The sequence below is a fragment of the Osmerus eperlanus genome, chromosome 28 (genome assembly GCF_963692335.1).
Source record: "Osmerus eperlanus chromosome 28, fOsmEpe2.1, whole genome shotgun sequence".
Taxonomy (NCBI): domain Eukaryota; kingdom Metazoa; phylum Chordata; class Actinopteri; order Osmeriformes; family Osmeridae; genus Osmerus; species Osmerus eperlanus.
This window is the reverse complement of record NC_085045.1, coordinates 1,993,911-2,019,711: the sequence shown is the minus strand read 5'-3', so window position 1 is coordinate 2,019,711 and position 25,801 is coordinate 1,993,911. Positions and strand designations below refer to the sequence as shown.

The 25,801-nt window shown below is 48.8% G+C and overlaps 5 protein-coding genes and 1 non-coding gene across 10 annotated transcripts in view; 3 read left to right on the top strand and 3 right to left on the bottom strand.

The window, feature by feature from the left end:
* Positions 1-4,604, bottom strand: part of kazald3 (Kazal-type serine peptidase inhibitor domain 3) — a 7,169-nt gene extending 2,565 nt beyond the window's left edge. The window contains exons 1-3 of one of the 3 annotated variants that reach the window (XM_062454269.1): positions 4,475-4,567; positions 948-1,011; positions 486-646 (exon numbers count right to left, since the gene is read on the bottom strand). In XM_062454269.1, coding sequence (XP_062310253.1) covers positions 486-593 — 108 coding nt within the window. In that variant the 5' untranslated portion in view covers positions 594-646; positions 948-1,011; positions 4,475-4,567. Of the gene's footprint in view, positions 1-485; positions 647-947; positions 1,012-1,390; positions 2,221-4,474 lie in introns of those variants that run through there. The other 2 variants (XM_062454268.1, XM_062454267.1) reach the window with 2 other exon arrangements.
* Positions 2,532-2,603, top strand: trnae-uuc (transfer RNA glutamic acid (anticodon UUC)). The gene has a single exon. It is a non-coding gene; the product is annotated as a tRNA-Glu (tRNA).
* Positions 2,847-5,238, top strand: gstt2 (glutathione S-transferase theta 2). The gene is made up of 5 exons (XM_062454270.1): positions 2,847-3,045; positions 3,385-3,472; positions 3,648-3,798; positions 4,223-4,399; positions 4,528-5,238. Exons 1-5 carry the CDS (start codon positions 2,922-2,924, stop codon positions 4,672-4,674), a joined length of 687 nt encoding a protein of 228 aa, XP_062310254.1. The 5' UTR covers positions 2,847-2,921; the 3' UTR covers positions 4,675-5,238.
* Positions 5,212-10,362, bottom strand: chek2 (checkpoint kinase 2). Of its 3 annotated transcripts, XM_062454263.1 has the most exons (16): positions 10,227-10,362; positions 9,367-9,500; positions 9,097-9,336; positions 8,735-8,859; positions 8,526-8,658; positions 8,220-8,310; positions 7,953-8,049; positions 7,816-7,869; positions 7,611-7,675; positions 7,332-7,431; positions 7,147-7,233; positions 6,845-7,008; positions 6,366-6,481; positions 6,165-6,250; positions 5,818-5,964; positions 5,212-5,552 (listed from the first exon to the last, which is right to left on the bottom strand). In XM_062454263.1, the coding sequence occupies exons 2-16, from the start codon at positions 9,473-9,475 to the stop codon at positions 5,439-5,441; spliced, it is 1,728 nt and encodes a 575-aa protein (XP_062310247.1). In that variant the 5' UTR covers positions 9,476-9,500; positions 10,227-10,362; the 3' UTR covers positions 5,212-5,438. The 3 variants fall into 3 exon arrangements, with proteins under 3 accessions (XP_062310247.1, XP_062310246.1, XP_062310248.1); XM_062454262.1 differs by having other exon boundaries at positions 9,097-9,500; XM_062454264.1 differs by having other exon boundaries at positions 5,415-5,552; positions 5,766-5,964; positions 9,097-9,500.
* entr1 (endosome associated trafficking regulator 1) lies at positions 10,362-14,372 on the top strand. Its single transcript, XM_062454266.1, has 8 exons — positions 10,362-10,726; positions 10,835-10,956; positions 11,165-11,548; positions 11,782-11,855; positions 12,317-12,428; positions 12,572-12,634; positions 13,613-13,752; positions 13,983-14,372. Exons 1-8 carry the CDS (start codon positions 10,681-10,683, stop codon positions 14,071-14,073), a joined length of 1,032 nt encoding a protein of 343 aa, XP_062310250.1. The 5' UTR covers positions 10,362-10,680; the 3' UTR covers positions 14,074-14,372.
* Positions 14,350-25,801, bottom strand: ccdc180 (coiled-coil domain containing 180). The gene is made up of 37 exons (XM_062454261.1): positions 25,739-25,801; positions 25,459-25,634; positions 25,225-25,316; positions 24,871-24,980; positions 24,573-24,701; positions 24,383-24,493; positions 24,202-24,297; positions 23,224-23,387; positions 22,953-23,072; positions 22,717-22,796; positions 22,495-22,583; positions 22,158-22,277; positions 21,730-21,903; positions 21,211-21,326; positions 20,953-21,079; positions 20,707-20,749; positions 20,453-20,565; positions 20,123-20,310; positions 19,859-20,034; positions 19,513-19,693; positions 19,047-19,193; positions 18,774-18,918; positions 18,543-18,659; positions 18,353-18,442; positions 18,003-18,083; positions 17,703-17,893; positions 17,543-17,613; positions 17,343-17,451; positions 17,159-17,236; positions 16,450-16,519; positions 16,096-16,240; positions 15,785-15,945; positions 15,510-15,647; positions 15,139-15,250; positions 14,962-15,064; positions 14,647-14,785; positions 14,350-14,564 (listed from the first exon to the last, which is right to left on the bottom strand). Exons 1-37 carry the CDS (start codon positions 25,796-25,798, stop codon positions 14,430-14,432), a joined length of 4,497 nt encoding a protein of 1,498 aa, XP_062310245.1. The 5' UTR covers positions 25,799-25,801; the 3' UTR covers positions 14,350-14,429.

Here is a 25,801-nt window from a genome sequence, read left to right as displayed (position 1 = left end):
GACCAGATGACACTGGCATGTTTCTTTGACGATGTGACAGCGTCTGTGCTGTTTTTTTTTTACTTCGTTTTTTCTCCAAGATACATTTTCACCATCTGAAACCAGCTCGACTCACACACTTATAGACCTGCAGTACGCACGTGTATTAATGAAGCCATAGAAGTTTTATACACACAAAACATGTTACCTGTTTAAAATGTTACCTGTTTAAAATGTTACCTGTTTACAAGACGTACTGCTTTGATCTGGCGCGAACGATTGATGTACCATTGGAACCATGCACTTCTGATCAGCTGTATGTTCTATGTGCACAATTTATATCTGCCAAATTAACTAAATGTAAATCTAAATGTAAAATGTAAGTGGTCTTAAAACATCTGAACCTTTGAACTTTGCTGTAACGTAGGTTCTGCTTAGCAGCTGTTCTAACAAATACCATATTTGACATATTTGACAAGGGAATGTTAACTGTCTCCCTGGTTCACCTGGACCGAGACGTGAGGGTCATCCCCAGGCAATATGACGTCCTCTCCTTCCTTCCTCCACTCTATGAGGGCCATAGGAAAGGCAAAGACCTCGCACAGGAACACCATGGTGCTGCCTGTCTGGTTCACTAGATTCTGGGGAGGCACTTTGATGATAGGGACTGAAAGGAAAATAAGGAGGGGGGAGGGGGTGTAGAGAAGTATAGGGTGGTATGGAGCAGAGAATGAGGGAGACAGTGGAGGTAGAAAGAGTGAAAGAGAGAGAGACAGAAAGAAAGAGGCAGAGACAGAGAGAAAGAGGGAAAGAGAGAGAGAAAGGAGAGAGAGGTTAGCGAGGTGTTTTCCTCAAGTGGTTTCCTCTCTCAAGACTCCTGGGTTGTCTTTAAGGGTTTGGCTCCTGGAGCTGTTTAAAACTATAAATTTTCCTTGCTCCGCCACGGGGAAATTACAGGCTGGTCTCACCGGCCTGGGAGCTGGGGGAGTGGGGCAGATTCCTCCAGCTCTCAGACGTCTGGACGGGAGGCTACTACGCTGGTGGCAAAGGAAAAACACACTGAAAAGACATTACACACAACATGTTTCCCAGACCTGGTTTCGGAGGGGGTTCCAGACATTAAAACCGTGTTCATATTTCTGTCGGCTAAGCAGTCTCAGTTATGTCGCGAAGGAACTTCATTGAAAAGTTTATAATTTTCCCGCTGATGACATGCAGCGTAGTAAATCAAAGCGCACTGGCTTGTTTCTTTGAAGATGAGTTATGTGACAGCGTGCGTTTTTTTTTAAACTTTTTTTTTTCTCCAAGGTACATTTTCACCAACTGAAACCTACTCGACTCACACACTAATAGACCCTGTGCCTATACGTGTGGTAATGAAGCCCTACAAGTTGTATACAAAACATGTTACCTGTTTTACATGGGCCTTTGCTCTTTTCTTTGAGGTTTTTGTTTGAGAACGACGCCTCTTTAAACTGACATATGTTCATGTACGTCTGCCCGTCTGAGCCACAGAGCGCATCCTGAGTTTTACACGCGCACAAGGGCTCTGCGACCTCTCCCTCTCCAAGATTCAAGTCGTCCACATGGCAAAAGAGATCCTCACCGCAGAGACCGTAGAAGACGTTGCTATCGCCAAGGTCACACGACTGTCCCTCTAAATTTCCACATTCCTTACAACAACCGCAAATGTCCAGCACGAACCCGGCTCTGCATCCCATCGCCTCGGGACAAAACTCCGGTATACAGTCTTCACAGTTGGTACTGTTTCCATCATCATACTCATCTTCTATTTGATCGTAATCTAACGTGTCGATGGCGGTGTCAAAATCATCAAGTTTGTTTGGGAAACTCGCACATAGTGTGATGTTCAATAGTATTCCGCAAATAAGTATTCCCCATGACATGTTGAGCGTGGCCATGGTCTTCCAGAAATTGCAATGGCCTAATTTATTAAGAACATATGTTTAAAAAAAAGAAGACAAATAGTCAGTTAAAAAGTAAACTACATTGCCTTTACAGTCGTGTGTGTATCGGTATGAATCTATAGGCTACAGCCCAAAATTGTTGAATTGCTGAAAAGAATTCCACGCTAAATCCCTTGAGAATAGTGTGCATTCCTCCTGGATTCCCCCCCAAAAAACGAATACAATTCCATTCAACGTCAGTCTAGACTTTCACCCCGTTTAAAAGGTGAGGTTTGAAAATTCACCCATCTCTGGCTGCGATGAAGATCAGAGTAGGATACAGTAGCGATGTACTGCTGCTTTGATGTCAGTATAGATCCAACCTCTCTCACGCAACTCTATGCGCTCCCCATCCCCCAGCACTGAAGGTCTAGATGTAGAGCAGCGGGTGGGATGCCTGTCAGTAGAATTGAGAACCAGCCTACCTAGGCAAGCTTTCATCCTCAGAAAGCTGCAATGTACACCTACTGCTAGTGGACTGGTGTAATAAATGATCTAGGCTATTCATATCATGTTTCCATAAAATTATGAATGGATATATGATTTTATATACTCGGTCACACAATTGGCGATGTCATAGTACAGTCCCATATGGTCTAGCGGTTAGGATTCCTGGTTTTCACCCAGGCGGCCCGGGTTCGACTCCCGGTATGGGAAATAGTTGTTTTAAAATGAAATCACAAGCTTTTCATGAGCTCTTGTTTGTAACTGGATCACCGAGTAGTTATCTGCAACTTGGAAAACTAGTGTAGTGGATAATCTAACTGTTGTCAAAGCAGAATTGCCTATGTAACGCAGAAAAGTGTGTGCTGTAGTGCTCCATATGGAGATCATTCTGCTGTCATCAAACCTGGCAACCTTCCTTATGATCTGCACAATTTCTGCACGCACTCACCCGCACACACACACACACACAACGCAAGTGGCTTGTACTACTGCTGGCTACATTCACCCCGCACACCCAGGACACTTATAATGGCTGGTCGAAGAGGTTTAGACATCTACTTAGACTTACTGTCTCAGCCATGCAGAGCAATACACATTTTAGTAAATGTCAACAAAATACCCCATACTTTGAAAACTGTGGCACTACGAAAAGGTAAGAGAGGGAAGGCAATGTGTTTACAGTTAGCTTGTTAGCGAGCTCTAGCTAGCGAGCGTTAGCAAACGAGTATAATTGTGTCCGTTTTATTTTAGTTGGTCAAAATGACATGTTCATGTGAACAGAAATCCAACGTCTGCATCTACTGCATACATAGCATCGATGCACTAAACTTTATAGACGTTGCTAAAAAGCAACCTTGCTTTGAACTTTGTCCTCTTTGGCAGATCGATTGTAGCATAACTGGCCATGTACTAGACGTGACGAAGTCGTTCAAGGTTGGTGATAGATTAACAAAATCCACTGCTTTATACCCTGGTGTCGTATTCCATGCAGGTGAGCAGAAGACGCCGGATTTCGCTAAACTGAACCCCATGCAGAAAGTCCCAGTTATAGATGACAATGGTTTTGTCCTAACTGAAAGGTGGGACAATTATAACATTATTAAGACTAGCTAGTTCACCCGGACAGTATCTAATCGATCAATCAATCAGTTGCATTGAGTAATATACAATTGACTTCAATTTGATCACGTATACAGCACATAAGTCTATAGCTTAACTCCTTATTTGCATGATCTGTGTGATCTGTTTTTGCAGTGATGCCATATTGAAGTACTTGGCGACAAAGTACCATGTCCCAGACCACTGGTATCCAAAGCAACCAGAGCGGAGGGCCAGAGTGGACGAGTACACCGCATGGCATCACACCAACACACGCCCTCAAGCTGCTAAAGTGTTCCTCTTGGAGGTAACACACAAATCACAACAAGCATGTTGCCAATGTGTTCATCACTAAGGCATCTCACAAACACACGTACAATAATAAAAACCTGCTTGTAAAGTTGGAAGTAGCACCTTCCAACACATGTACGTACGCATCACCCACACCTCATCACGCAGAGTGAATGTGAACACCTGTTCACCAGTGGGTGCTGATGTATGTCTAGCAATCAGGGAAGGGAAAGATGCCAGACAGGGCTGACATGACTGTAGATTAGTGGTCTTCAACGACCCCCCCCCTGTCCTGTATCATCATCAGGCTTCTGCATAGCTAAATAACGACCCATTCATTTGAATCAGGAGTGTTGGGAGAGGGAAACATCTAAAAGGACCAGGGTTGAAGACCACTGCTCTAAACGTAGGTAGTGATGTTCTGTTGCGTGTGTGTGCAGGTGCTGTTGCCCCGTATGGCTGGCCAGCCGACCGAGCAGGCCAGGGTGGAGAGGGCGGTGTCGGAGCTGAGTGTCACCCTGGACAAGCTGCAGGACATGTTCCTGAAGAGGCAGCCCTTCCTGTGTGGCGACGACATCTCTCTAGCTGACCTGCTGGCCGTGTGTGAACTCATGCAGGTCGGAGGATATGACATAGTCGAGCTACCGGGGTTTTGCTGTTAGTGGTCCTCCTGTGGAGGATTGTCTGCCTACCTTTCGGGAAACGTTCTCACCAGCCTCCTTTGTTGTTGCTGTTCCTCCTCCAGCCTCTAGGCGGCGGCAGAGATGTGCTGCAGGACCGTCCTGTGCTGCAGCGCTGGCTGGGTCGCGTTCAGTCTGCTGTGGGCAGCTCCTTTGACGAGGCCCATGCCGTGCTGTACCGCCTCAGGGACAATGCAAAGGCCAAACTGTGATGTCACCGGTTGCCATGGTGTCAACCCCCCCCCCCCCCATGTACAAATATGTACAAGACCTTTGGATGTATTTTGAGTGATTTGCTGTTGGGTTGTTGACATGAGCTCATGTCAACAACCCTGGTCTTCAAGACCTCCTGTCCTGCATGTTTTAGATGTCTCCCTCTTCCAACACACCTGATTCAAATGAACGGGTCGTTAACAGGCATCTGCTGAGCTTGATAACGACTCATTTGAATCAGGTGTGTTGGAAGACCGAAACATCTAAAACATGCAGGTAGGTCGTGAGGACCGTGGCTAAGAAAGGCTGCCTTAACCAAGATGCCTTGTTATCAGCTATGTAAAGCCTATAACCTACTAGAAGGATCTACAGCCTTACTTGCTTTGAGAATCAACACATCAATAATTTAAACACTAAACTTGATCAGCAATAATCTATAAAACAGGCAATGACTTCAGGATGAGGAAGATGGAACTCTCAAATGAAACAAGCTGAATCTTTCGTAAAGTGTTGCAAATGTGTAATTATGCCATGTGTCGCCTAAATAAAATTGGTTTTATTTACCTGTAGTACAAAAATATATATATACACACACACACACCACATTGAGACACGTACGTTAACAATGTGCATGTGGATGAGTAGGAGAAATTTCAACAGTGATTGGAGACAAATGAGATCAGGGGGATTATAAGGAATTACAGAGGAATGAACCGATCAAGGCATGCCAGTGATTTTTCAGATCAGTAACCGTGGAAACGGATCAGGTGGCTGTGAACGGGCCCTGCCGTTTGTCGGGCGGTTGGTCGTCCTCGGTGTCCTCTCTCGGTCTCTTCCTGGTGCCTGAGATGGTGCTGGCGGTGCTGCAGGTGGACGTCTGGAACCAAAAACACCACAAGTGAACACAGGCTCAGCGAACAGCCGTGTTGGTTCGCTGTGCAGCTCAGTGAACTGTTCTTCAACACTACAGAGGAACTGTGTTAGAATCAACAGACACGAGGGCCTAGACAAGCTGGCAGACTCCAGTGAACCATTCCTATATGCATTAGTCCACTCCGTTGGCAACTCAGTATAAAGGTTGTTTTTTTACATTGGTGAAAATTGCATCACAGGTGAGGTGGGGTGGGGTGGGATGCTGTTACCGCGGCAATGTCGGACTGCGCGGCGGCTCTGTCGGACGGTCCGCCCGCACCATCCGACCACGTGTCGGGGTCATCGGAGTCTCCTGCAGCGAGCGCCGTAGCGTTGGGGTACATGATGCTGTGGGCCTTGTCTCTCATGTTGGGGTCCTGTGGAACATCAGTCACACACTCACCGTCACAGCTACACTCTTGTCCATCTACGTCAGACACAAATGTCCCCGGTCCAACCAGGAGAAAGCTATCGATTTCCCAGGAAAAGGAAGTATGTTTTTAAATTCGACAGGTTCTCGGTCCCCGCGGTGTTGTGCTTGTTGCTGGGATACGTTCAGCTTCTCTGAGGGTCTCACCTCCAGCCAGGGATGCTTCAGGGCTTCCTCTATGGAGAGGCGCTGGGTGGGGTTCACAACCAGCAACTTCTTGACAAGGTCCCTGGCTACACAGAAAACAGCCATTTAGGTACGTTACCGAAAAACTACAACAAACACACTGATCAGGCTGTTCCAAACAGACACACTGATCAGGCTGTTCCAAACAGAGTTCTGTCTCACCGGGCGCTGATATTTTGTTCCATTTGGACGGGATGAAAGTGAAGATGCCTCGAGTGATCTGGTCAGGGACCGATAAATTGGACCAGTCAGTGTGGAAAGGAGGGTAGCCACCTAGACTGTGGGGTGCACAGACACAGGGACAGCTGTTAAACAAGCGGGGAGAGCACACACACACACACACACACAGGGAGGGTGTTAAAGGGAGCACTATTTCAGCAAACGGCTAAGACCGAACCCACAGGCAGCGTTACAAACGTGACAGTTGTCAGGCAGTCAGGGTAGAGGATTCAGATGGCTGAGCGGTGAGGGAGTCGGGCTAGTAATCTGAAGGTTGCCAGTTAGATTCCCAGCCGTGCAAAATGAAGTTGTGTCCTTGGGCAAGGCTCTTCACCCTACTTGCTTCGGGGGGAATGTCCCTGTACTTACTGTAAGTCGCTCTGGATAAGAGCGTCTGCTAAATGACTAAATGTAGAACCCACCACACAAACAGCAGGACCCCCAGACTCCAGGCGTCCACGGCCCGGCTGTAACCCACGGTAGCAGCGTCCGTAAACACCTCGGGCGCCAGGTACGTAGCCGTTCCACAGAGCGTCCGCATCAGAGACTCCTCCTCCAAGATCTTTGACTGGTTGAAGTCTGTCACCTGCAACACAAGAGTAAGGATCATCGCACACCATCCCACGCATACCTTGTGCTATAATAGCATACTTACAGTAAAAGATTTATGATATATTTTTCTATAATATTGTTTGAGGGGTTGGTTTCTGTCTTGTTCTCTCACCTTTATCAAACACTCATCTTCGTGGGAGGACAGAAGAATGTTCTCAGGCTTTAGGTCTCGATGAATTATGCCGTTGTTGTGTAGGTACTAGAAGGCCAAGGACAAGTAGGGGTTATAGAGAGTTAGGACAGTCCTGTAAACACTTCTATCGCATACGTTTTGTGAACAACCAGTGGTGAAACTACCTCAACGGCCTTTAACATTTGGTAAAAATACAGCTTGGTGATGGGCTCTGGTATTTGCTGCTTGGCCTTGACCCTGTTGAACAGTTCTCCTCCTTCCATCCTGAAATCACACACACACTATGATGTGACGCACACTGTGCATTCCACTCCATCTTCCAAGCTGGGTGTAATGTCTTGCCTTCAGTCTAAAGTTCAGCTGGGTCAAGTGGGGGTTTCAATGGCCCGGTAGGAGGTTGCGAATAAGAATCCAACTATGTAAACAGAGAACGCAAGACTTACAGCTCCAGAACGATGTAGTAGGAATCATCGGTCTGATAGAAGTCCTCTGTCCTAATCAGGCAGGGCTGGGCGTAGGACAGGAAGCAAACAAGTTAACATCTAACTACAGAGGACGTCCACTACCTAAATGTGTTTGTTACCTTACAGACAAGCACCAAACCATCTCAGGCTACAGACGGTAAGTTAGTGCTTCTGACACACTCACATGGTCGATCCTCTTGAGGATCTCAATCTCTCTCTCAGCGTTTCTCGTGGCCATCTATTCATGGAGAAACAACGACATGAGGACGATGTATTTCAGCATCCGTGTTTCCTTGATAACAGGAAGTGGTTATACGTCACCCCAACAGATGGGAAGTCATTCTTCTTGATGGTCTTGACGGCCACTTTTTTACAGGTGGCTCTTTCAAAGGCCAGCTTCACCTCCCCACACACACCCCTAAGAAAACACACACGCCTAGTTAAGCACACACCTCGGACAGCCAAGCCTATACCTACACACACCCCTACAAAACACACACACACAGGTGGGTTCCCCCCTCCCCATCTGTATCAGTACCAACGCAGTTAATATTCCAGCACAGCTCAAAGTACAGACAACACACTTACTTCCCAATATTTCTGGTGATTATGTACTTGTCTCTAAACTCCTTGGGCAGGTTGGACTGTTCATCAGCCATCAGGTCGATGAACATGAACGCTGAAGGGAAAAACTAACAGTTGGTTTCACATCAAACAAGGCTACATGCCATCACCTTTAGGAAGGTACTGTGCTGTGATGATCAGACTGTGTCCAGACTGTGTCTGATCATCACAGCACAGAGAAAGATAACAGTCATAAAACAGAGTGCCGTAATTCAAAGAAAATGGTTGTGAGAAAATGTCATATTTTACGAGGCGGCATCAGTACCGTACCTTTATTGCGACTGTCAGTCAAAGCCAACTCAGCATTGTTAGCTAAGGGAAGCTTTTTCCCTTTCCCAATGAGCTGACCGTCTACGTATGTGCCGTTGCCACTATGGTCCTCACAATAGACGACATCATCCTCCTGTAGGGTTGAATGGAGGGAACCAGTGATGCCAAACAGAACAGCATGAGGGAGAAAAGGAAGACAAGATACTTACTTTAAATATCCTGAAGTGTTTTTTGCTGTAGGTTTGGAACCTGGAGGAGTTCTTGTGCAGGCCATCCTCAAAACAGTAATCGCATTTGGAGTCACGACCGAACCAGTACTGTTCCTCGATGCAGTCTAAACAAAACACAACACGAAGAACTGAAAAAGGATACAATACAAATATCCTAATTCATAAAGAAATAAAGAGAGTGATTGAGAGAGAGCGAGTGAGAAAAAGAGAGAATGCGTAAGAGTGAAACTGTTAAAGTGAAAAATAGAATGGAGAGTGAGTGAGAGTGTGAGACAGAGGGAGAGAGAGAACAGCCCTGTGGTTTAAAGACCGGGTAACCAGGAGCTGCATGTGGGACTCACTGAGGACTCTGAAGCGCTTATGCAGGGGCAGCAGGCGGCCCCAGGGGCGGGGCTCAGGCTCCTCACGGATGGGAGACAGGTCTTGGACCGGGATGGTGTCCACGGAGCTCACGGTGCCTGATGTGGATGAGGACTGGCTGGCAGGAACGGATGACGAACTCGAACTACTCTGGCTTTGGGACTGGGTTTGGGATTGAGACTGGGTTTGGGGTTGAGACTGGGTTTGGGACTGGGTTTGGGGTTGGGACTGGGTTTGGGACCTGGTTTGAGGCTGAGAGTCTGTTTGAGGTTGGGTTTGAGGTTGGGATTGAGACCGGGTTTGTCGTCGCGTCCGTGTTTTGCGCTCGGAGCTTGGCAGCTTGGTATGTTCTTCAGACATTGCAGTATCTATCTCCGTCTTGAGTCTGCAGGAGATGAAGACAGTACAACAGGGTTTGTGCTGGAATGTGACGGGTGGAATAGCTGTTTTATTACCTCTCAAGTCCATAAGGTGCATGCATGCAGCAACTCAACACACACCCCCAGTCAGAGTGCAAATTATACAATGACAATCGGGGGGGTCAACTTCTTCTCCAGGGCGTAAAGTAATATTTACGATTATAGGTAAGAACGATATATAAATGTATCGACCCCCCCGACCTGTTGTTTTTACCTCTTTTAGGGGGGTCCAAGTCTTAATTAGGGGGGTCAAACCCCCCCAATCTTGCCCCCTGTCCCCCACCTAACCCAATTCAGTTCCTGATTCACAGCCTGCGGAAGAGGCTGACTGATAGCAGTTAGTTCGGCCTACAATTGTTAGCTGATGGTCATCTACCTAGCTTGCGAGATGGCTGCGTGTGTTGACATCACGCTGAATAAAACACCCAGTAAACATTTACACCCCAGGCTATAATATATTTTATGATGTTTCGATTTCTTAATTCATATAGGCTAACGTTACTTACCCTACTTCAATAATCCAGTCAGCACCAGGTAGCTAGCTAGCCACTACACATTAGCGTTTTGAATGAATCAAGTTAGCTACTCCGTTAGACAATCTTTCCAGATGCAAGTACCAAGACTAAAAATCCAATGCATTTATTATATTTATCTTAATTATGCATAAACACAACGTTATATATCACTCTTACCACAATTTCAGAACATGTGATGAACGTTGAATATACCCGGGAGTTCCAAAAGGTTGTTTCATGGCATGTGCATTTTTTTCAATAAACGTCATAAGTTTAGGAACCAATACAAAGTTCGGGTGTGCACACGTGATCTTTCATCTGTCAACTGATCTGTTTTCAGCGCTCCACAGTGATGAACAACATCTGGAATTCCTTGACCATTTGGGCAGGCCAGTACAGTCAGTAGTTTAGAGAAAGGAATCTAGACTAATCTTGGCGGATCTGTAGCCATTGTTGTGTTGTTAGCTAGATGTGCTATAGTGCTTCCGTCTCGTATTACAGCTCGTATCCTGTCGAATTAGCTATAGTAGCTAACCAGTTAGTAAGTTAGCTAGCGTAGCTAGATAGTGTACAAGCTTACTGTTGTAGTAGTGTCACAGCCGTACGTCTGACTGCTCTACATCCATCCAACATGTCAAAACCGAAAACTTCTGCAAAAACTTTAATTATCGAAGATGGTAGGTTGCCAACCAGCGTTAGCTTTGCATAATTGCTACCACGTACACTTCGTGAACAAAATATAGTTGTGACTATAACAACTTCAATGTTATTGAACTTTTTTTTAGATGAAGTCCAAGAGGATGGAGACGAATTGAATCCCTTCTCCTTCAAAGAGTTTATCCGCAGCAAGAACAAGGACCCTGATATGAATACAGATTCAGATGAAACCTTCTACCCAATGAGAAAGGTAAGTTCTATCGACGAGACGTCAACTCATTCAATTAAACAGTAAAGTCAAATATAGCGAAGGAACACTGACAGCACAGAAAATCTAAACACGGTAAAGGCAATGAAAAGTATGACTACAGTTGGTGCTGTTGTGAACAAGGGCGAGGATTTCAGAGATGATTCATGCAAGTGTGTGTCATTGTGTGCGTGTGTGTGTGACCCTACAGAAGACGTACGGTAGCAGCCTCCTATCAGACAGAGAGTATCCGTCCTACAGCAACCTGGACGGGACACCACAGCCAGGGGAAGAGTCTGAGGAGGACTGGGCCGGGAGCTACGAGCCCTCAGCCTTGGAGGACGCCCAGGAGTTTGTGCTGAGCAGAACCGCAGACTGCAGCACGTATTCAGACCCGTCCTCCCTCGGCACCGAGGAGGAGGTGTCGTGGCAGGAGGAGCAAGGAGAGGAGCCGTCTTTGCTTGAGGAGTCGCTGTGGCAGGGCTCCAGGCAAGGCCCGGTGAACTATGAAGGGGATGATGAGACGTCGATGGTGGAGCTCTCCTTCCGGACCCAGACTGGCAGGCCGGAAGGGAAGAGGAACCATCTGCAGAAGGTTCACTTAGACCTGCCCTCCTCCGTTCTCCACACACACACACACACACACTCTCCTCTCATCGTCTTCTAGAGTCATCCTCCTCAGTCTTCTTTACCACCCCTCCACACACACACACACACACTCCCTCTCTCCCCTCTCTCCCCACATTCAGTTATCTGCTCATTGTGAGAGAGGACGGCCCAGGTGACGTCCAGTCGGGTGTGTTTGACAGCAGCTGTTTCTCTTCTCAGCTGCAGGACGAGAACGCTCAGCTCAGGAAGAACGTCAGATCTCTGCTGAAGAAGGCCGAGATTGACGATCGCAGGTGGCTGGGTACACGCTCATACACTCACACAGTACACACACTACTATACAGACTACAGACTCCACACGGTACAGCTTTCATGGTTTCCCGCAGAAAATGTGTTAGTCAAGGTGGTAGGGTGAGATTTGCTGATGGACCGGTGGGGGGGGGGTTAGTTCTCCTCCAAAAATTAAGTTCTCCTCCAAAAACGAAGTTCTCTAGAGAAGGGAGACTGCCGTTGGAATGAAAGGGAGAAAACTGGCGGAAACACGGCGAATATATATATAATTTTTTTTACAACGTAGTTAAGGCGGCAGGCGTGTGTTGCTAAGGCGGCTGCCTTAATAGCAAAGTGCTGCGGGAAACCCTGAGCTTTAGATACTTATTCTGGGTGTGCGTAGGCTGAAGCGGTTACAGTATTTGAAGGGCCAACGTAACTAGACGGCAAATGAAGGTGTAGTTACTGATGTTTTCCCCCGCAGACTTCGAGAGCTCACAGAGGAACTGCATAAGAAGAGACTCCAGGATGAAAGGGAGGCCCAGGCCTTGGAGACCATGGTCCATTCTGTAGAACAGAACCTGCACTTGATGACAGTAAGAGCCTGTGTGATCACTGACGGATTGCACCAACTATATCTGACCCTTAATTAACAATGTCTGAACTGACCAGTAGCTGACTGGCCGATGCATTCTTGAACTTCTCCCTAATATTAACGGGAAACTTTCTTTTTGGACAGAAACGAGCAGTGAAGGCTGAGAACAGTGTGACCAGACTGAAGCAGGAGCTTCACCAGTTGCAGGTTAGACAACAGACTTTAATTTCTTGTGTTTGTAGTTGTGTGAAAATCGATGTGAATAATGATGAGCGTGTGTGTGTGTGTGAGAGAGAGAGAGGTCTACAGAGAGGGAAACTGACCTTAACCCTTGTGCTGCCTTCGGGTCACATGACCCAAAGGTTCATAACGAACCATCGTTATGAACCTTCATCTAAAGTTGTCGCAATACGACGGTGGGTCACAATGACTGATGGGTCAGAATGACCCGAAGATAACACAAGGGTTAAACTTGTTCCGTGGTCTGGTTGACATCTCAGCCTCCGCTTTGGCTGTCACAGTCATCCTCACGACAGAGCCACACAGTAACAAATAGAAACGGAATAAGCGGTTGTGATCACCCAGCGCCGGTTGTGATCACCCAGCGCCGGTTGTGATCACCCAGCGCCGGTTGTGATCACCCAGCGCCGGTTGTGATCACCCAGCGCCGGTTGTGATCACCCAGCGCCGGCTGTGATCACCCAGCGCCGGCTGTGATCACCCAGCGCCGGCTGTGATCACCCAGCGCCGGCTGTGATCACCCAGCGCCGGCTGTGATCACCCAGCGCCGGCTGTGATCACCCAGCGCCGGCTGTGATCACCCAGCGCCGGTTGTGATCACCCAGCGCCGGTTGTGATCACCCAGCGCCGGTTGTGATCACCCAGCGCCGGCTGTGATCACCCAGCGCCGGCTGTGATCACCCAGCGCCGGCTGTGATCACCCAGCGCCGGCTGTGATCACCCAGCGCCGGCTGTGATCACCCAGCGCCGGCTGTGATCACCCAGCGCCGGCTGTGATCACCCAGCGCCGGTTGTGATCACCCAGCGCCGGCTGTGATCACCCAGCGCCGGCTGTGATCACCCAGCGCCGGTTGTGATCACCCAGCGCCGGTTGTGATCACCCAGCGCCGGCTGTGATCACCCAGCGCCGGTTGTGATCACCCAGCGCCGGCTGTCTCCTTGCAGGGCCAGATGGAGGGCTATCAGTGTGAGAACGAGAGGCTGCGAGCAGGAGAGACGACCGCCCTGAACACCATGAGGCAGAATGCTCAGGCGGCGTCAGAGTACCTCAACAAAGCTGCTCTCAACGCAGAGACATCCATCAAGTACGTCAGATATCAGCTGTCAAATTACTGCTATTTAACTGTGGCTGTAGGTCCCTTTATGTGGACTTTAGTAAGTCTTTTGCGTCACAAAGTTAGAATGTGAAACTGTGTGAGGCGAATGCATACCTTGCAAACTCTTCAACAGTAAACCTTTGTGAGAGAGGTACTTTTCAGTAACATTGTGGTCTTTGTCCTAGCTTGTTAAATCAGTTTGTGTTTTACCCTCGCAGGCAGTTGCTGACTGGAGCAGAGACCTTGTGTTTGGTGTCTCAACTACTGCACTCCATCGACAAGATAAGCGACCTTCAGGCTGAAAACTGAGTGTGGGAGAGACATTATTTATTCCTCAACCAATGGGAGCAATGTATCCATCCATTCCACGGCTAATGGAGGCAAATACATTTGGGAAGAGCCAATCGGGAAAGCTTAGTGCCCAGCACTGGTGTTTGGGACAGGCCAGAAGAGCGTATCACTAAAACTGTCCTGACACATCTTGCACAATCTTTTTTTACATGACGTTAATCACACTAACATCTGTTTGTTACTGATTTATTTCAAATGGGAAATAACTGTACTCGATGTGATCATGATAAATATATTCTCATATAAATTTTAACATCCCTTTTGTACCTATTTTGTCAGTTGAAAACAATACTGGGTGTAATTGTCTAATTGTTCTATTCAGCGTTGATCTGTGCGAGGGTGGTCAGTTGGCCATTCCAGTGTTCCACCCAACGCTGCAACTCCCTCTGCTGTGCCCGATTCTCCTCCACAGCCTGCTCCAGCACCTTACTGTAGCGCTGTTCATATTTCTGTAACACACACACACACACACACATCAGTTTCTGTGGAGGGGTAGGGTGTCATCTGGTGTTACTGGTGTGCGTCTGTCACCTGGTACGTTGAGTCCCGAGCCTCGACCGTTCTCAGGTGGCCCAGAGTGGTTGTCGCCGTGGTGATGGAGGCGGTTATGGTCTTGGCCATAGCTGGTTCGTCCGGACTCGTTGTGAAATGAGCAATCCCTGGCCAAGTCCTGTCACACACACACACACACACAGTCAAGAGCTCTTATCTTCATCCGTTTATGTAACCGTACCTTATCATCCACGGCCGACAGAACAATACTGTCTCCTACAACCGTGAACAATACTGGTCTCCAACAGCATGCCTCCTACAGCCCTGTGTTTCCTGGTGGTCCTGAGTGTTTACCTGCTGCCTCTCTGGATGGGAGCTCCGCTGGACGTCTCCTGCAGAGTGTCGGCCTGTTTACGACGAAGCAAGGTCGTGACGTTCTCCTTTTTCGTCTCGGCATCTGCAAGGACGAGACAAAGCCACGTTTCTGGCTCAGTGGGTGCAGACATAGGGGCTCACTCGCCAGGTACTCACGTCCAGGCAGGACCTGGTCCACGGTCAGAAGGTTGTCCATCTGGAAGAGTAGGTTCTCTGTCAGGGAGGCCAGCGAGGACACAAACTCCTCTCCCTGTCTCCTCAAACTCGCCTGACAGGAAGCAGCAACAACATAACATAAAAGGTGAATCGCTTAGATGAGACTCAGGCTAGGATCTCGGTCAGAGTTCACAGGTCAAGGGTCACCGGTCAGGGTGGAAGCTAGGTAGCTCCAGGTGGGTTAGGGTCAAGGATCACAAGTTAGGGTAAAAGCAAGTAGCTCCAGGTGGGTTAAGGTCAAGGGTCACAGGTTAGGGTGAAAGCTAGTAGCACCAGGTGGGTTAGGGTAAAGGGTCAGTGTCTAGGCTAACCTGTAGCTCTAGCTGAGAGTTGTGTATGTCCTCGGCCAGCTTCATCTGCCTGCCGGCCTCTGATTGGCTCAGGGCCTGCAGCTCTACCTCACAGGCTGGGTGGCTCAGACGCACACTCAGCTGCCTAGTGTGCTCCTTCTGGAAACACACACATTTATACCTTCACACACATATACACACACACACTACATATGCACAAACATATATAAACCAGCTGGACTTCCAGCCTGCATGATAACAGCAGTAAACTCAGCACCACGCTGGAGCTACGCCACCTTCATGTCCTCGCTGGCCTGCAGGGTGCACTGTAGGCTCTGGCGGATCCTGCCCGCTTCCTGGTCTAGGCTGGTCAGGTGCTGTTGCCCCAGGTTACAGACCAGCACTTCCGGAACCTTGGACAGGCACTCTTCAAAGTCTTCCAGCTGCTGACGGAACTCTGGACGATCGGAACAGACGAGATAAAGTCACGTCGTTAACTGAGGACTCCTATTACATCGTCAGATACTGATTCGTTTACTGCAGGCTGGTTTCACGTTTTCAACAGGTCAATATAGAAATGTGACAGCCAAATTTCCCCATTGCTGACCTTGGACACAGTCATTGAGGTAGTCCTGAGCTTGGTTCTGATAGGCAAGCAGCCTCTTGTTGATGTCCTCAGCACACAGCTCGAAGGTGTCCTGCAGGTACTGGGGGCGCGTGACCTGACGACGGTCCTTCTTCTTATAGAAGTCCTGCTCACAACACAACATGTCTTACTCCGTTCAGCAGGTGCTTTCATCCACAGCGACGTAAAAATATCACACACAGAAACTACAGCAGACAAGTAAGGATGAAAAGTAACAGAACTGTGGTGGTTAAGAGTCAAGACATCAGGGGTGATGTTGTTTAATTTGGGAATATGTTACAGTTGTATTTGGAGATGAAAATTGCGGTTCCACACCTCTGCCAGCAGCAGTAGGATGTCGTTGGTCTTCCACAGGACAGCAGCCACCACAGACTTGAAGGTAGGTCTGGAACAGCCAGGGAGATCCAGTTACACATTCAAACCAAGGATACCAACCACTGGCGTTTAAGTTAAAACAGTTTAAGGTAAGACAGTTTAAGGTAAGACAGTTTGAGGTAAGACAGTTTAAGGTAAGACAGTTTAAGGTAAGACAGTTTGAGGTAAGACAGTTTAAGGTAAGACAGTTTGAGGTAAGACAGTTTAAGGTAAGACAGTTTAAGGTAAGACAGTTTGAGGTAAGACAGTTTGAGGTAAGACAGTTTGAGGTAAGACAGTTTGAGGTAAGACAGTTTGAGGTAAGACAGTTTAAGGTAAGACAGTTTGAGGTAAGACAGTTTGAGGTAAGACAGTTTAAGGTAAGACAGTTTAAGGTAAGACAGTTTAAGGTAAGACAGTTTAAGGTAAGACAGTTTGAGGTAAGACAGTTTAAGGTAAGACAGTTTAAGGTAAGACAGTTTGAGGTAAGACAGTTTAAGGTAAGACAGTTTAAGGTAAGACAGTTTGAGGTAAGACAGTTTAAGGTAAGACAGTTTAAGGTAAGACAGTTTAAGGTAAGACAGTTTAAGGTAAGACAGTTTAAGGTAAGACAGTTTGAGGTAAGACAGTTTAAGGTAAGACAGTTTGAGGAGTCGATGAGCAAACCCACATGGCGTCATCGTCTGGTTTGGAGCCGAACACGTGGAACCTCTTATCAAAGCGGGTTGGTTTGGAGAATCTTCTCACACTATGACAAACGGAGTCAAGATATGAAAACATTAATATTTAAGAGTGTTTTGTCTACAAGTGTGTGTTGGTGTTTGTGTCTGTGCTGTGTGTGTGTGTGTGTGTACCTCTGAGCGCTGACTGACTCAGAAGACTGTCTGTGGAGCGGGTCCAAGGCGACCTGACTGTGGATCTTTCCCTGCTTCTGACCTGAGCCAACAGGAGACGACAACCGGACTACGAAACACACACACACACACACACACACACAGTCAACACCGTAACTCACACTGAAGCTCACATCGACACAAAACACGCACACACACACCTGTGGCAGCAGCAGATCCTCTCTCCCCTGCTTCTAAACGGGATTCCTGAGGAGGTGTGGGTTTGCTGAACCTGACACACACACACACACACATACACACAACATCAAACCATATATATATAAGGTAGCTGGCAGAAGCAGCGTGGCTTCACAGCCTCACCTCAGCAGGCCTTTGACGAGCCCCACGGCCGGGTCGTCCAGGAAGGAGACCCCCATGCGGCTGGGCTGCAGCAGGTTCTCAGCCGGGGCCGGGATCCCCGTCTTCTCCTGCTTGCGGGACTTGTGCCGGGCGGCCAACGCAAACGAGCCCTGGAGGGGACAGTCTGGGAGCGGCGTCGCCATGGAGGGGTCCTGAACACACACACAGAGGTCGTAACTCGCATAGACACACACACACACACAGGGTGTGCAGGGTTGAAGATGTGGAGCATGTAAAGAGCGTCTATAGAAGCTGATTTACCAGAAAACACTCCAGATACTGACAGCGATCCTTCAGCTCCTCCAGCACAGACCAGTTAGAGAAGACCTCTATACTCACCGTCTGCATACAGATCAGGGCAGGGACACATTACTGACCATTAACAGGATTACATTATCTATCTGTACTATCTAGAACATGTACATGAAGATTCCCTATACACATCCCTAGTATTACAACTCATGATACATGAATCATTACGTTTGGGGGTAAGGTATAGTTTAATGGTAGAGCATTTTAATTGCAGATCAAAAGTCCAAACCCTGTGCATTGCTTTGGATAAAAGTGTGTGCTAAATCAATACATTATTATTATTATGATATTGTCTGTACCTTCTCTGGTCCTGCATAGGCATGGATCATCTCCTCCAGCTCAACCAGCAGGGCGCTGATCTTCTTCTTCTGCGTGTTGCACTTGCAGGCCTGCGAGAGAGAGACGTCTGCAGCTCAACACACCGCCAGGAGGACGGGAGGAGGAAGTGGACAAACATAAACAAGTTTACACACATTATACCACACACACCTCACTCTTGATCTGAACCTGGGTGTTGGTCAGCATCGACTGGATTTTCTCCAGGAACTTCATGTCCACGGCCAGATAGTGGAACTTCTCCTCGAACTTGCTGACCACGTCTTTCGCCTGGAGAGGAATTGTAAAAGTGAGGTCAGTGAAGCTGTGGTTCTACTGGCCCCAGCCCCAGCCCCCACCCAGTACAGCCCCAGCCCCAGCCCTCCCCCAGGCCTTGGCCTCTACCTGGTCCAGACACTTGGACTCCGTCACGTCCATGTCGAGGACGACGTTCTCTTCGGTGGCGTCGATGCGCTTGGTCATCTTCTCCAGACGCTTGTGATACACCTCAATCTCCTTCGGGGTGAAGTTCCCTCCCTCGGAGAACAGCCTGCACAGACACACCCAGACAGACTGTCAGAGAGGACAGGAGGGGGAGCGGAGAAGGAAAGGAGAAGAAAAGAGAGGAGGGTGAAGAGAGGGGAGGAGAGGAGAAGGGTGGAGAAGAAAGGATCCTACTTGAAGGAGGTGAGCAGCTTGGCGTTGCCCTGCCTCAGTCCCTCCAGCTTGGCCTCCAGGGAGTGTCTGAACTGCCTCTGGGACATCTGGATCACCTCCACATGCTTGTCCAGGCTGGCCTGCAGCGTCGCACACAGACCCACCAGCCTGCAGGGACAGGACACACACATACAGGTCACACACTGTACAGGTAGGACTATCTCCTGAGGAGAGAGGGGGAGGGGGAGAGGAGAGATGAGAGAGGGTGAAGAGAGATGAGAGAGGGGGAGGAGAGATGAGAGAGGGGGAGGAGAGATGAGAGAGGGGGAGGAGAGATGAGAGAGGGGGAGGAGAGGAGAAAAGAGGAAAGACACACAGTAAAGGAGGACATGATGAGACTGTGTAAGTCAGGATGTGGATGATAAGGGTGTGTTCCAGGTGTGTTCCAGGTGTGTTCCAGGTGTAGCGCAGCAGAATCAGTTCTCACAGGTCAGACTTGGTGGCGCTGACAAACACGTCCTCCAGACTGTAGATCTGCGTCTTGAAGTCTTCCGTCAGCTTGTTCTGGCGGACCTGCAGCTCCTGGAAGTCTGTCCTGTAGTCCACCAGAGCCTGCAGCACGCCCTTACAGTGCCTGTCCACGCGGTCTCTGTGCACCACCAGCTCCGCTACACACACACACACACACACACACATACACACACACACACACAGTCACACAGACTTTCATCAATCTCACACTACTTTCATCACGCGATCAATTTAGATGCAGGACTAAACCAAGAACAAAACCGAACTATGAACAAAAACATAAAAATGTCAGATGTCCTGACTAGCCCGTGCGTTGTGGACGTCCATGTCGATCCTGCGAGCGCGGGGCTGGTGCAGGTGCATGCGTAGCTCGTGCTCCGCCTGCATGGCCTCCTTCCTGGCCGCCACCACCACCATGCTGCCGCTCAGAGCGGAGTCGAACCTCTCCTCCAGGTGGTCAAAGTACGCCAAACGCACGCTGACGTCAAACACATAGTAGAATGTCACACACACACACACATGACCACCCAGCTCACAGCTCTGCCCTCCTGCTGTGAACCACCTACTCTGTGAGCATCTGGCAGAGCAGGGAGGCGGGGAAGGAGACCAGCTGTGTGTCCGGGTGAGAGCTGGAGGCAGGGTCACCTTCCTGAGGACACACCCAGGCCGGGCTGCTGTAGCTCTGGCCCCTCCTGGTGACAAACACGTCCTTGGACTGAGAATCCCACAGCTCCACGTAGGAGTCTGGGGCGTCCTGGAACACACAGGTCACTTCGCTGCTTCACCAGGTTCACAATAGAAACGAGAGTTGGCAGAGACAACATCAGAACGTGCTTCTGAAGCCGATGACCGCCTCCTGGAGAAAGTCGAGGGGCGGTCCGGGTTTGTAAAGCTACCTCATCGAAGAGAGAGAGGAAGGAGGGGTGGTCGGTGTCGGGGTTCCTCTGCAGGCTTTTCTTCCCCTGTCTGATCACTTTCTTCCTCTTCACAATAACTCGCCCACTCGAATCTGTGGACGATAAAACCGATAACACACATCAGATGGCTCACCACGCCTCAACACACCTCAGTACACCACAGTACTAGTCCAGAACCACATCAACTAGGGGGGTGTTTTGGAGCCAAACCGGCCCACAGGAAGTGTTCTTACCCAGGCTTATGAGAGGACACTGAGACTGCACCACCTCTGGGTCCTGAAACACAAAACCTGAGATGGTTCAGGTTGTCTACACTGCTCAACCCTGTGCAGATGGGCAGTATACTCGGGAGAATGACTGCAATGCAAAATATCAGTAGAAGCTGCGAGTGTGTGGCAGTGTGTGTGTTTGCTGCGTGTGCATGTGAGATCATGTGGTGTGTGTGTATGAGTGTACTGGTTGTGTGTGCGTGTGTGTACCAGACTGTATGTCTGCTCTACGTTGAAGAAGCGGCTGACAGCAGAGCTGTAGGTCTGCAGTTCCTCCAGGACCATCCCAGGGAAGCAGTCCACCACCTCCATTTCCTCCTTGTGAAAGCTGACGTATCTGTACACACACAGACACACACACAGACACACACACATAGCAGTAGCGGGTTATCAGAAACGAGCTCAGAGCATAATCATATTTTCATCACCATAACACCAGAGATTGGTGGGCTGTCCACAGATCTGTACCCATGTTTGACTTCGTCCAGGGAGGCCAGGGTCTTCTCCAGAGTGGCTCTGAGCGTCTCCTCCGTGCTCTCCTGACGCAGTTTGTCCATCAGGACATCAAGATTAGCCTCCTTTTTCTGGAGAACACGCACAGACGCTCGGTGATCCAGTGTCATATAAGTGGGACGGCGGGAGATTGACAATACAATGTGTTCCTCTAGGAGATGCTTTAACCCTTGTGTTCTCTTCGGGTCATTCTGACCCATCAGTCATTGTGACCCACCGTCGTATTGCGACAAATTTACCTCCTACAAAAACAAAGTGAAGCATTTTCTTTTAACTGTTGGGCTGTCTCAGACCCCCCACATTGCAATGGTTAAAAGAAAATTATTTTTATTTGTTTTTGTATTGGGTAAAATTGGGTAAACACAACGGTGGTTCGTTATGAACCTTTGGGTCATGTGACCCGAAGGCAGCACAAGGGTTAAACCATGTCCAGTTCAGGGGGGGGTGACTGGTGGTCTGGGTGTGAAGCCTCACCTTGGTGTGCAGGTTGTGGCCGGTCCGAACCACATCCAGCTGCTCCAGCAGCTCTTGCTCTGCTTTCTGAAGGCCGGCGCTGTGAGCCTCCCACAGGTGAACCGCACCGCGACACACCTTGAACACAGACCTGCTCAACAGCGCCACCCTTCTGGCCAAACTCTCAAAAGCCCTCTGGAAGGAAACGGGACACAAGCAGGTAAAGAAGCAAGGTATAGAATACTAGGGGATAGGACACAAGGTATAGGAGACTAGGGGATAGGACACAAGGTATAGGAGACTAGGGGATAAGAGATGAGGTATAGGAGACTAGGGGATAGGACACAAGTTATAGGAGACTAGGGGATAAGAGATAAGGTATAGGAGACCAGGGGATAGGACACAAGGTATAGGAGACTTGGGGATAGGAGATACTTTGACAAACTGACATCCATGCTTGCGATGCGTTCCTCTGCCTGGCTCTGGGATTGGCCAATGACAGAGAGGAACTCTGCATTGATAACGGTTTGGACTTCCTCCGCTGACAGCCCATAGATGAAAATCTCCTCCTGTAGATTAAAGTATAACTGGAAGTTACAGGGCACACAGGAAATTGCACGGCTGCTTTTGCCTGGGGAAGAGGAAATTACATACCCTCTGTGTCCGATGGCAAAGTACCATCTGAAACAAACCTGTATACCAGGTTAAAGCACAATATGATGTTGTATTTACTGTAATGTTTAATACAAGGACGGCTGTAGTGCCTACAAGTAAACCAGTATGTACCTTGCATTTGTCAACCTCTGCTAAGCACTCCTGCCAGATCGCCTCATAACAGGAGCCCAGCTTCTTCACTAGGTCAATCTGCATACAGTCTGGGAAACACAGACACACATACATTCAGTGGCCTTGTTGAAAACTATTACAGAGAATGACAGTTGAAAGGCATTTGGCCAGAATTTTAACTTCTTAAAACAGTAATGTTGGTCAAAGGGAGCATAAACTTACCTATCTCTTGATTTATAGACGTTAGAGAATCATACCACTCAGTGACCAGTGGCTTTGAACAACTTGGAGGGATCAAGGCACTAAAATATCGAAAACATCAAATTCAGTTCAGCCATTAGTCTCAGTAAACATGACTTATATCTTGCTTGGAATCTTTCCTCAGGATGACTCATAAAGGTGATCCTATAGAAGACTGTAGAGGGCATGGTAGGAGGATGTAAGGTCCCTCTGCCCACCTCAGTGACTGGAATACAGCGCAGCGCCGCTGGTTGAGGGTCAGCTGGAGTTCCCTCATGTGGTCCAGGGAAGCCTGCACATCCGGGGGCTGCTGGATACGAGGGGTCCCCATGAAATCTCTGAGGAGGAAAAAAACAGTAGATCATCTAACAATTCCAGCACAATGCAGATAAGACTAGACCTGTACGGTTGGGGGGGGGAAATTATATTCTAAAACATCTTCCAAGTCAAAGAGAACTCAAGAAAACGTTGTCGTGCTCTGGGCCGTACTTGAATCTGTCGACCACCCCCCGGACTTTGTGCCTCTTCCAGTCCTGGAGCTTGTCCTCCCAGTGCAGTCGGTCCGACAGCTCCTTCTCCAGGTCTTGTTCCATCAGGTTTAGGTACAGCTTGGCCACCGCCCTCCGGTTGGCCAGCAGAGCCTGGTTAATCATCTGAGAAGGAGACACTCGCTGTTAGGGTCAGTCTGCAGGGTTAAGCTTCTAGAAGCTTCTGAGACTCTCCCTCTGTGAGTCCTCACATTTGGTTCAGCGAACGATTCAAGCGTCCTTGAACCATAGAGTTTTGTTTCAGAACCAAAAGACCCAGTATGAATAGAGGTGAAGGTGCAGTGTGTGAATAGAGGTGAGGGTGCAGTGTGTGAATAGAGGTGAAGGTGCAGTGTGTGAATAGAGGTGAGGGTGCAGTGTGTGAATAGAGGTGAGGGTGCAGTGTGTGAATAGAGGTGAAGGTGCAGTGTGTGAATAGAGGTGAGGGTGCAGTGTGTGAATAGAGGTGAGGGTGCAGTGTGTGAATAGAGGTGAGGGTGCAGTGTGTGAATAGAGGTGAGGGTGCAGTGTGTGAATAGAGGTGAGGGTGCAGTGTGTGAATAGAGGTGAGGGTGCAGTGTGTGAATAGAGGTGAGGGTGCAGTGTGTGAATAGAGGTGAGGGTGCAGTGTGTGAATAGAGGTGAGGGTGCAGTGTGTGAATAGAGGTGAGGGTGCAGTGTGTGAATAGAGGTGAGGGTGCAGTGTGTGAATAGAGGTGAGGGTGCAGTGTGTGAATAGAGGTGAGGGTGCAGTGTGTGAATAGAGGTGAAGGTGCAGTGTGTGAATAGAGGTGAGGGTGCAGTGTGTGAATAGAGGTGAGGGTGCAGTGTGTGAATAGAGGTGAGGGTGCAGTGTGTGAATAGAGGTGAGGGTGCAGTGTGTCTAAAGGGGTGGAAAGGGTTCGGAGCTAGCGAGCAGTAAGTGAGAGTTCCATCCTACCATGGCTTCACTGTCCATGAGACGGTGCACGTCCGGAGGCATCACATAGCTGATCTTCTCCAGGAGTCCTGTGTATTTGCGCAGTAAAGCTGCAATCTACACACAATCAAAATGAGTGAGCCTTCTGACACACACACACACACACACTCATACGCACTCATAAGCACACACACAGCCTCACCATAGCTGTTCTCTCAGACTCATACTCCGTGAAGGTTGCATCCAGCTTCTTAACCCAGCTCCTCCTCTTCTCAGACTCCACCCTCACCGCCTCCCACAGGGCGTGGAGATCCTGCGGAGAGAGAAAGACCTCGGCTGTGTCAGTGACGGCCTGCCTCATCGGCGGCGGTGTCCAGAGGTGCTCGTCTCACCTGCAGAGTGAACCGCTCCAGATCCGACAGCGCGTCCATCGCCTGCATGTGCTTCTTCACCTTTTCGTTGTACTCGGAGAGCTGGAGAAGCACGTCCTTACCTGTTTGTCTGATTCGGTTCTCGAACTCCTGACAGGAAGAAAGAGATCACAACAAAACCAACCAGAAGTTTAACGTCTATCGTAGTCAGGGTAGAGTCACAGTGGATGAAGGTTCGGGGAAGGGCGTATGACTGAGTGAGGGTGAGGCTGGGGGTCAGGCCTTAAGGGCAGGGAGGTCAGAGGTCAGATGACTATACCAGGCTGAGCACAGACAGGTCGTGATGCAGCTGGGACACAGTCTCACTGTGGTTCTTCCGTTTCTTCTCCATCATCCTCTGGATGATGTCAGAGGCAGGTCTGTCCGTCACTGGGGGGGGGGGGGGGGGGGGGATATGTCAGGGATAGGTCAGGGCCGTTTACAACACATTTCTGACCATAACTGTTTCTGTGAACTAAGTGTCAAAACAGGCCTTGAGACAGTGAGTAGTTAACACATCTTGATTCTACCCAGCAGTGGCCACGCAGATTATGAGAAATGCAAACTTTAAGTGTGTTTCTTAGGAGCGGAACAACATATCAAGATTAAGTCAATGCTTTTGCGTGACACTTGCCAATAACATCAGGCAGCCCTCGTATCTCCTCCTCAATCGACAGCTCCTCACTCGAACTAGGACAAGGTCCAGAACCCGAGAACAGCTGGTCCCTGAGGGTCACGCACGCACCAGTCATCAATGTTATCCTGTCACAATATTTAGACTCCAACAATGCTACCGAGATGATGATGATGTTTTGTGTTTTTGTCATTATACATTTTTCTTGCATGGGGTAGCGTGGAGTCTTTCTACCTTGTAGCCCTGTCCCGTGAGCCTCGTTTGGTGTCAGAATGAGCTCTGGTCCAGCGCTGCTGTTGCTGCCCAGAATCATAGTCGTTGCCACTGTGAGACAGACCACCGCTACCAAGTACCGCTACCTTCAGTTCCCGTCTCTTGCGACTTTCATGTAAAGTCCTTGACAGCTGTACCTATGGATGGTTCGAGTGGAAATTGGCTCAATAAACAGCTACGGTATGTAAGGGTCTGATCTTATCAGTTTACTAACTTTTTAACACAATAAAAAGATGAATACCTGAGCCTCAAACATTTGACGGTAGACTTTTCCACTTGGAACCACACGAGACTCAGCCATCGT

Bases quoted from the DNA above. Each gene is read 5' to 3' on its own strand.
- gstt2 (XM_062454270.1), top strand. From the start codon at position 2,922: ATGGCTGGTCGAAGAGGTTTAGACATCTACTTAGACTTACTGTCTCAG. The intron at 3,799-4,222 runs GTAACACACAAA...GTGTGTGTGCAG, and splicing joins CTAAAGTGTTCCTCTTGGAG to GTGCTGTTGCCCCGTATGGC. The intron at 4,400-4,527 runs GTCGGAGGATAT...TTCCTCCTCCAG, and splicing joins CCGTGTGTGAACTCATGCAG to CCTCTAGGCGGCGGCAGAGA.
- chek2 (XM_062454262.1), bottom strand. From the start codon at position 9,475: ATGTCTGAAGAACATACCAAGCTGCCAAGCTCCGAGCGCAAAACACGG. The intron at 8,050-8,219 runs GTAAGTGTGTTG...GTGTTTTCTTAG, and splicing joins ATCACCAGAAATATTGGGAA to GGGTGTGTGTGGGGAGGTGA. The intron at 7,234-7,331 runs GTAGTTTCACCA...TTGGCCTTCTAG, and splicing joins AAATGTTAAAGGCCGTTGAG to TACCTACACAACAACGGCAT.
- entr1 (XM_062454266.1), top strand. From the start codon at position 10,681: ATGTCAAAACCGAAAACTTCTGCAAAAACTTTAATTATCGAAGATG. The intron at 12,429-12,571 runs GTAAGAGCCTGT...CTTTTTGGACAG, and splicing joins AGAACCTGCACTTGATGACA to AAACGAGCAGTGAAGGCTGA. The intron at 13,753-13,982 runs GTACGTCAGATA...TTACCCTCGCAG, and splicing joins AACGCAGAGACATCCATCAA to GCAGTTGCTGACTGGAGCAG.
- ccdc180 (XM_062454261.1), bottom strand. From the start codon at position 25,798: ATGGCTGAGTCTCGTGTGGTTCCAAGTGGAAAAGTCTACCGTCAAATG. The intron at 23,388-24,201 runs GTAGGATGGAAC...TCTCCTTCTCAG, and splicing joins TCATGGACAGTGAAGCCATG to ATGATTAACCAGGCTCTGCT. The intron at 18,084-18,352 runs GTACAGACAATA...ATCTGTATGCAG, and splicing joins CCTATGCAGGACCAGAGAAG to ACGGTGAGTATAGAGGTCTT.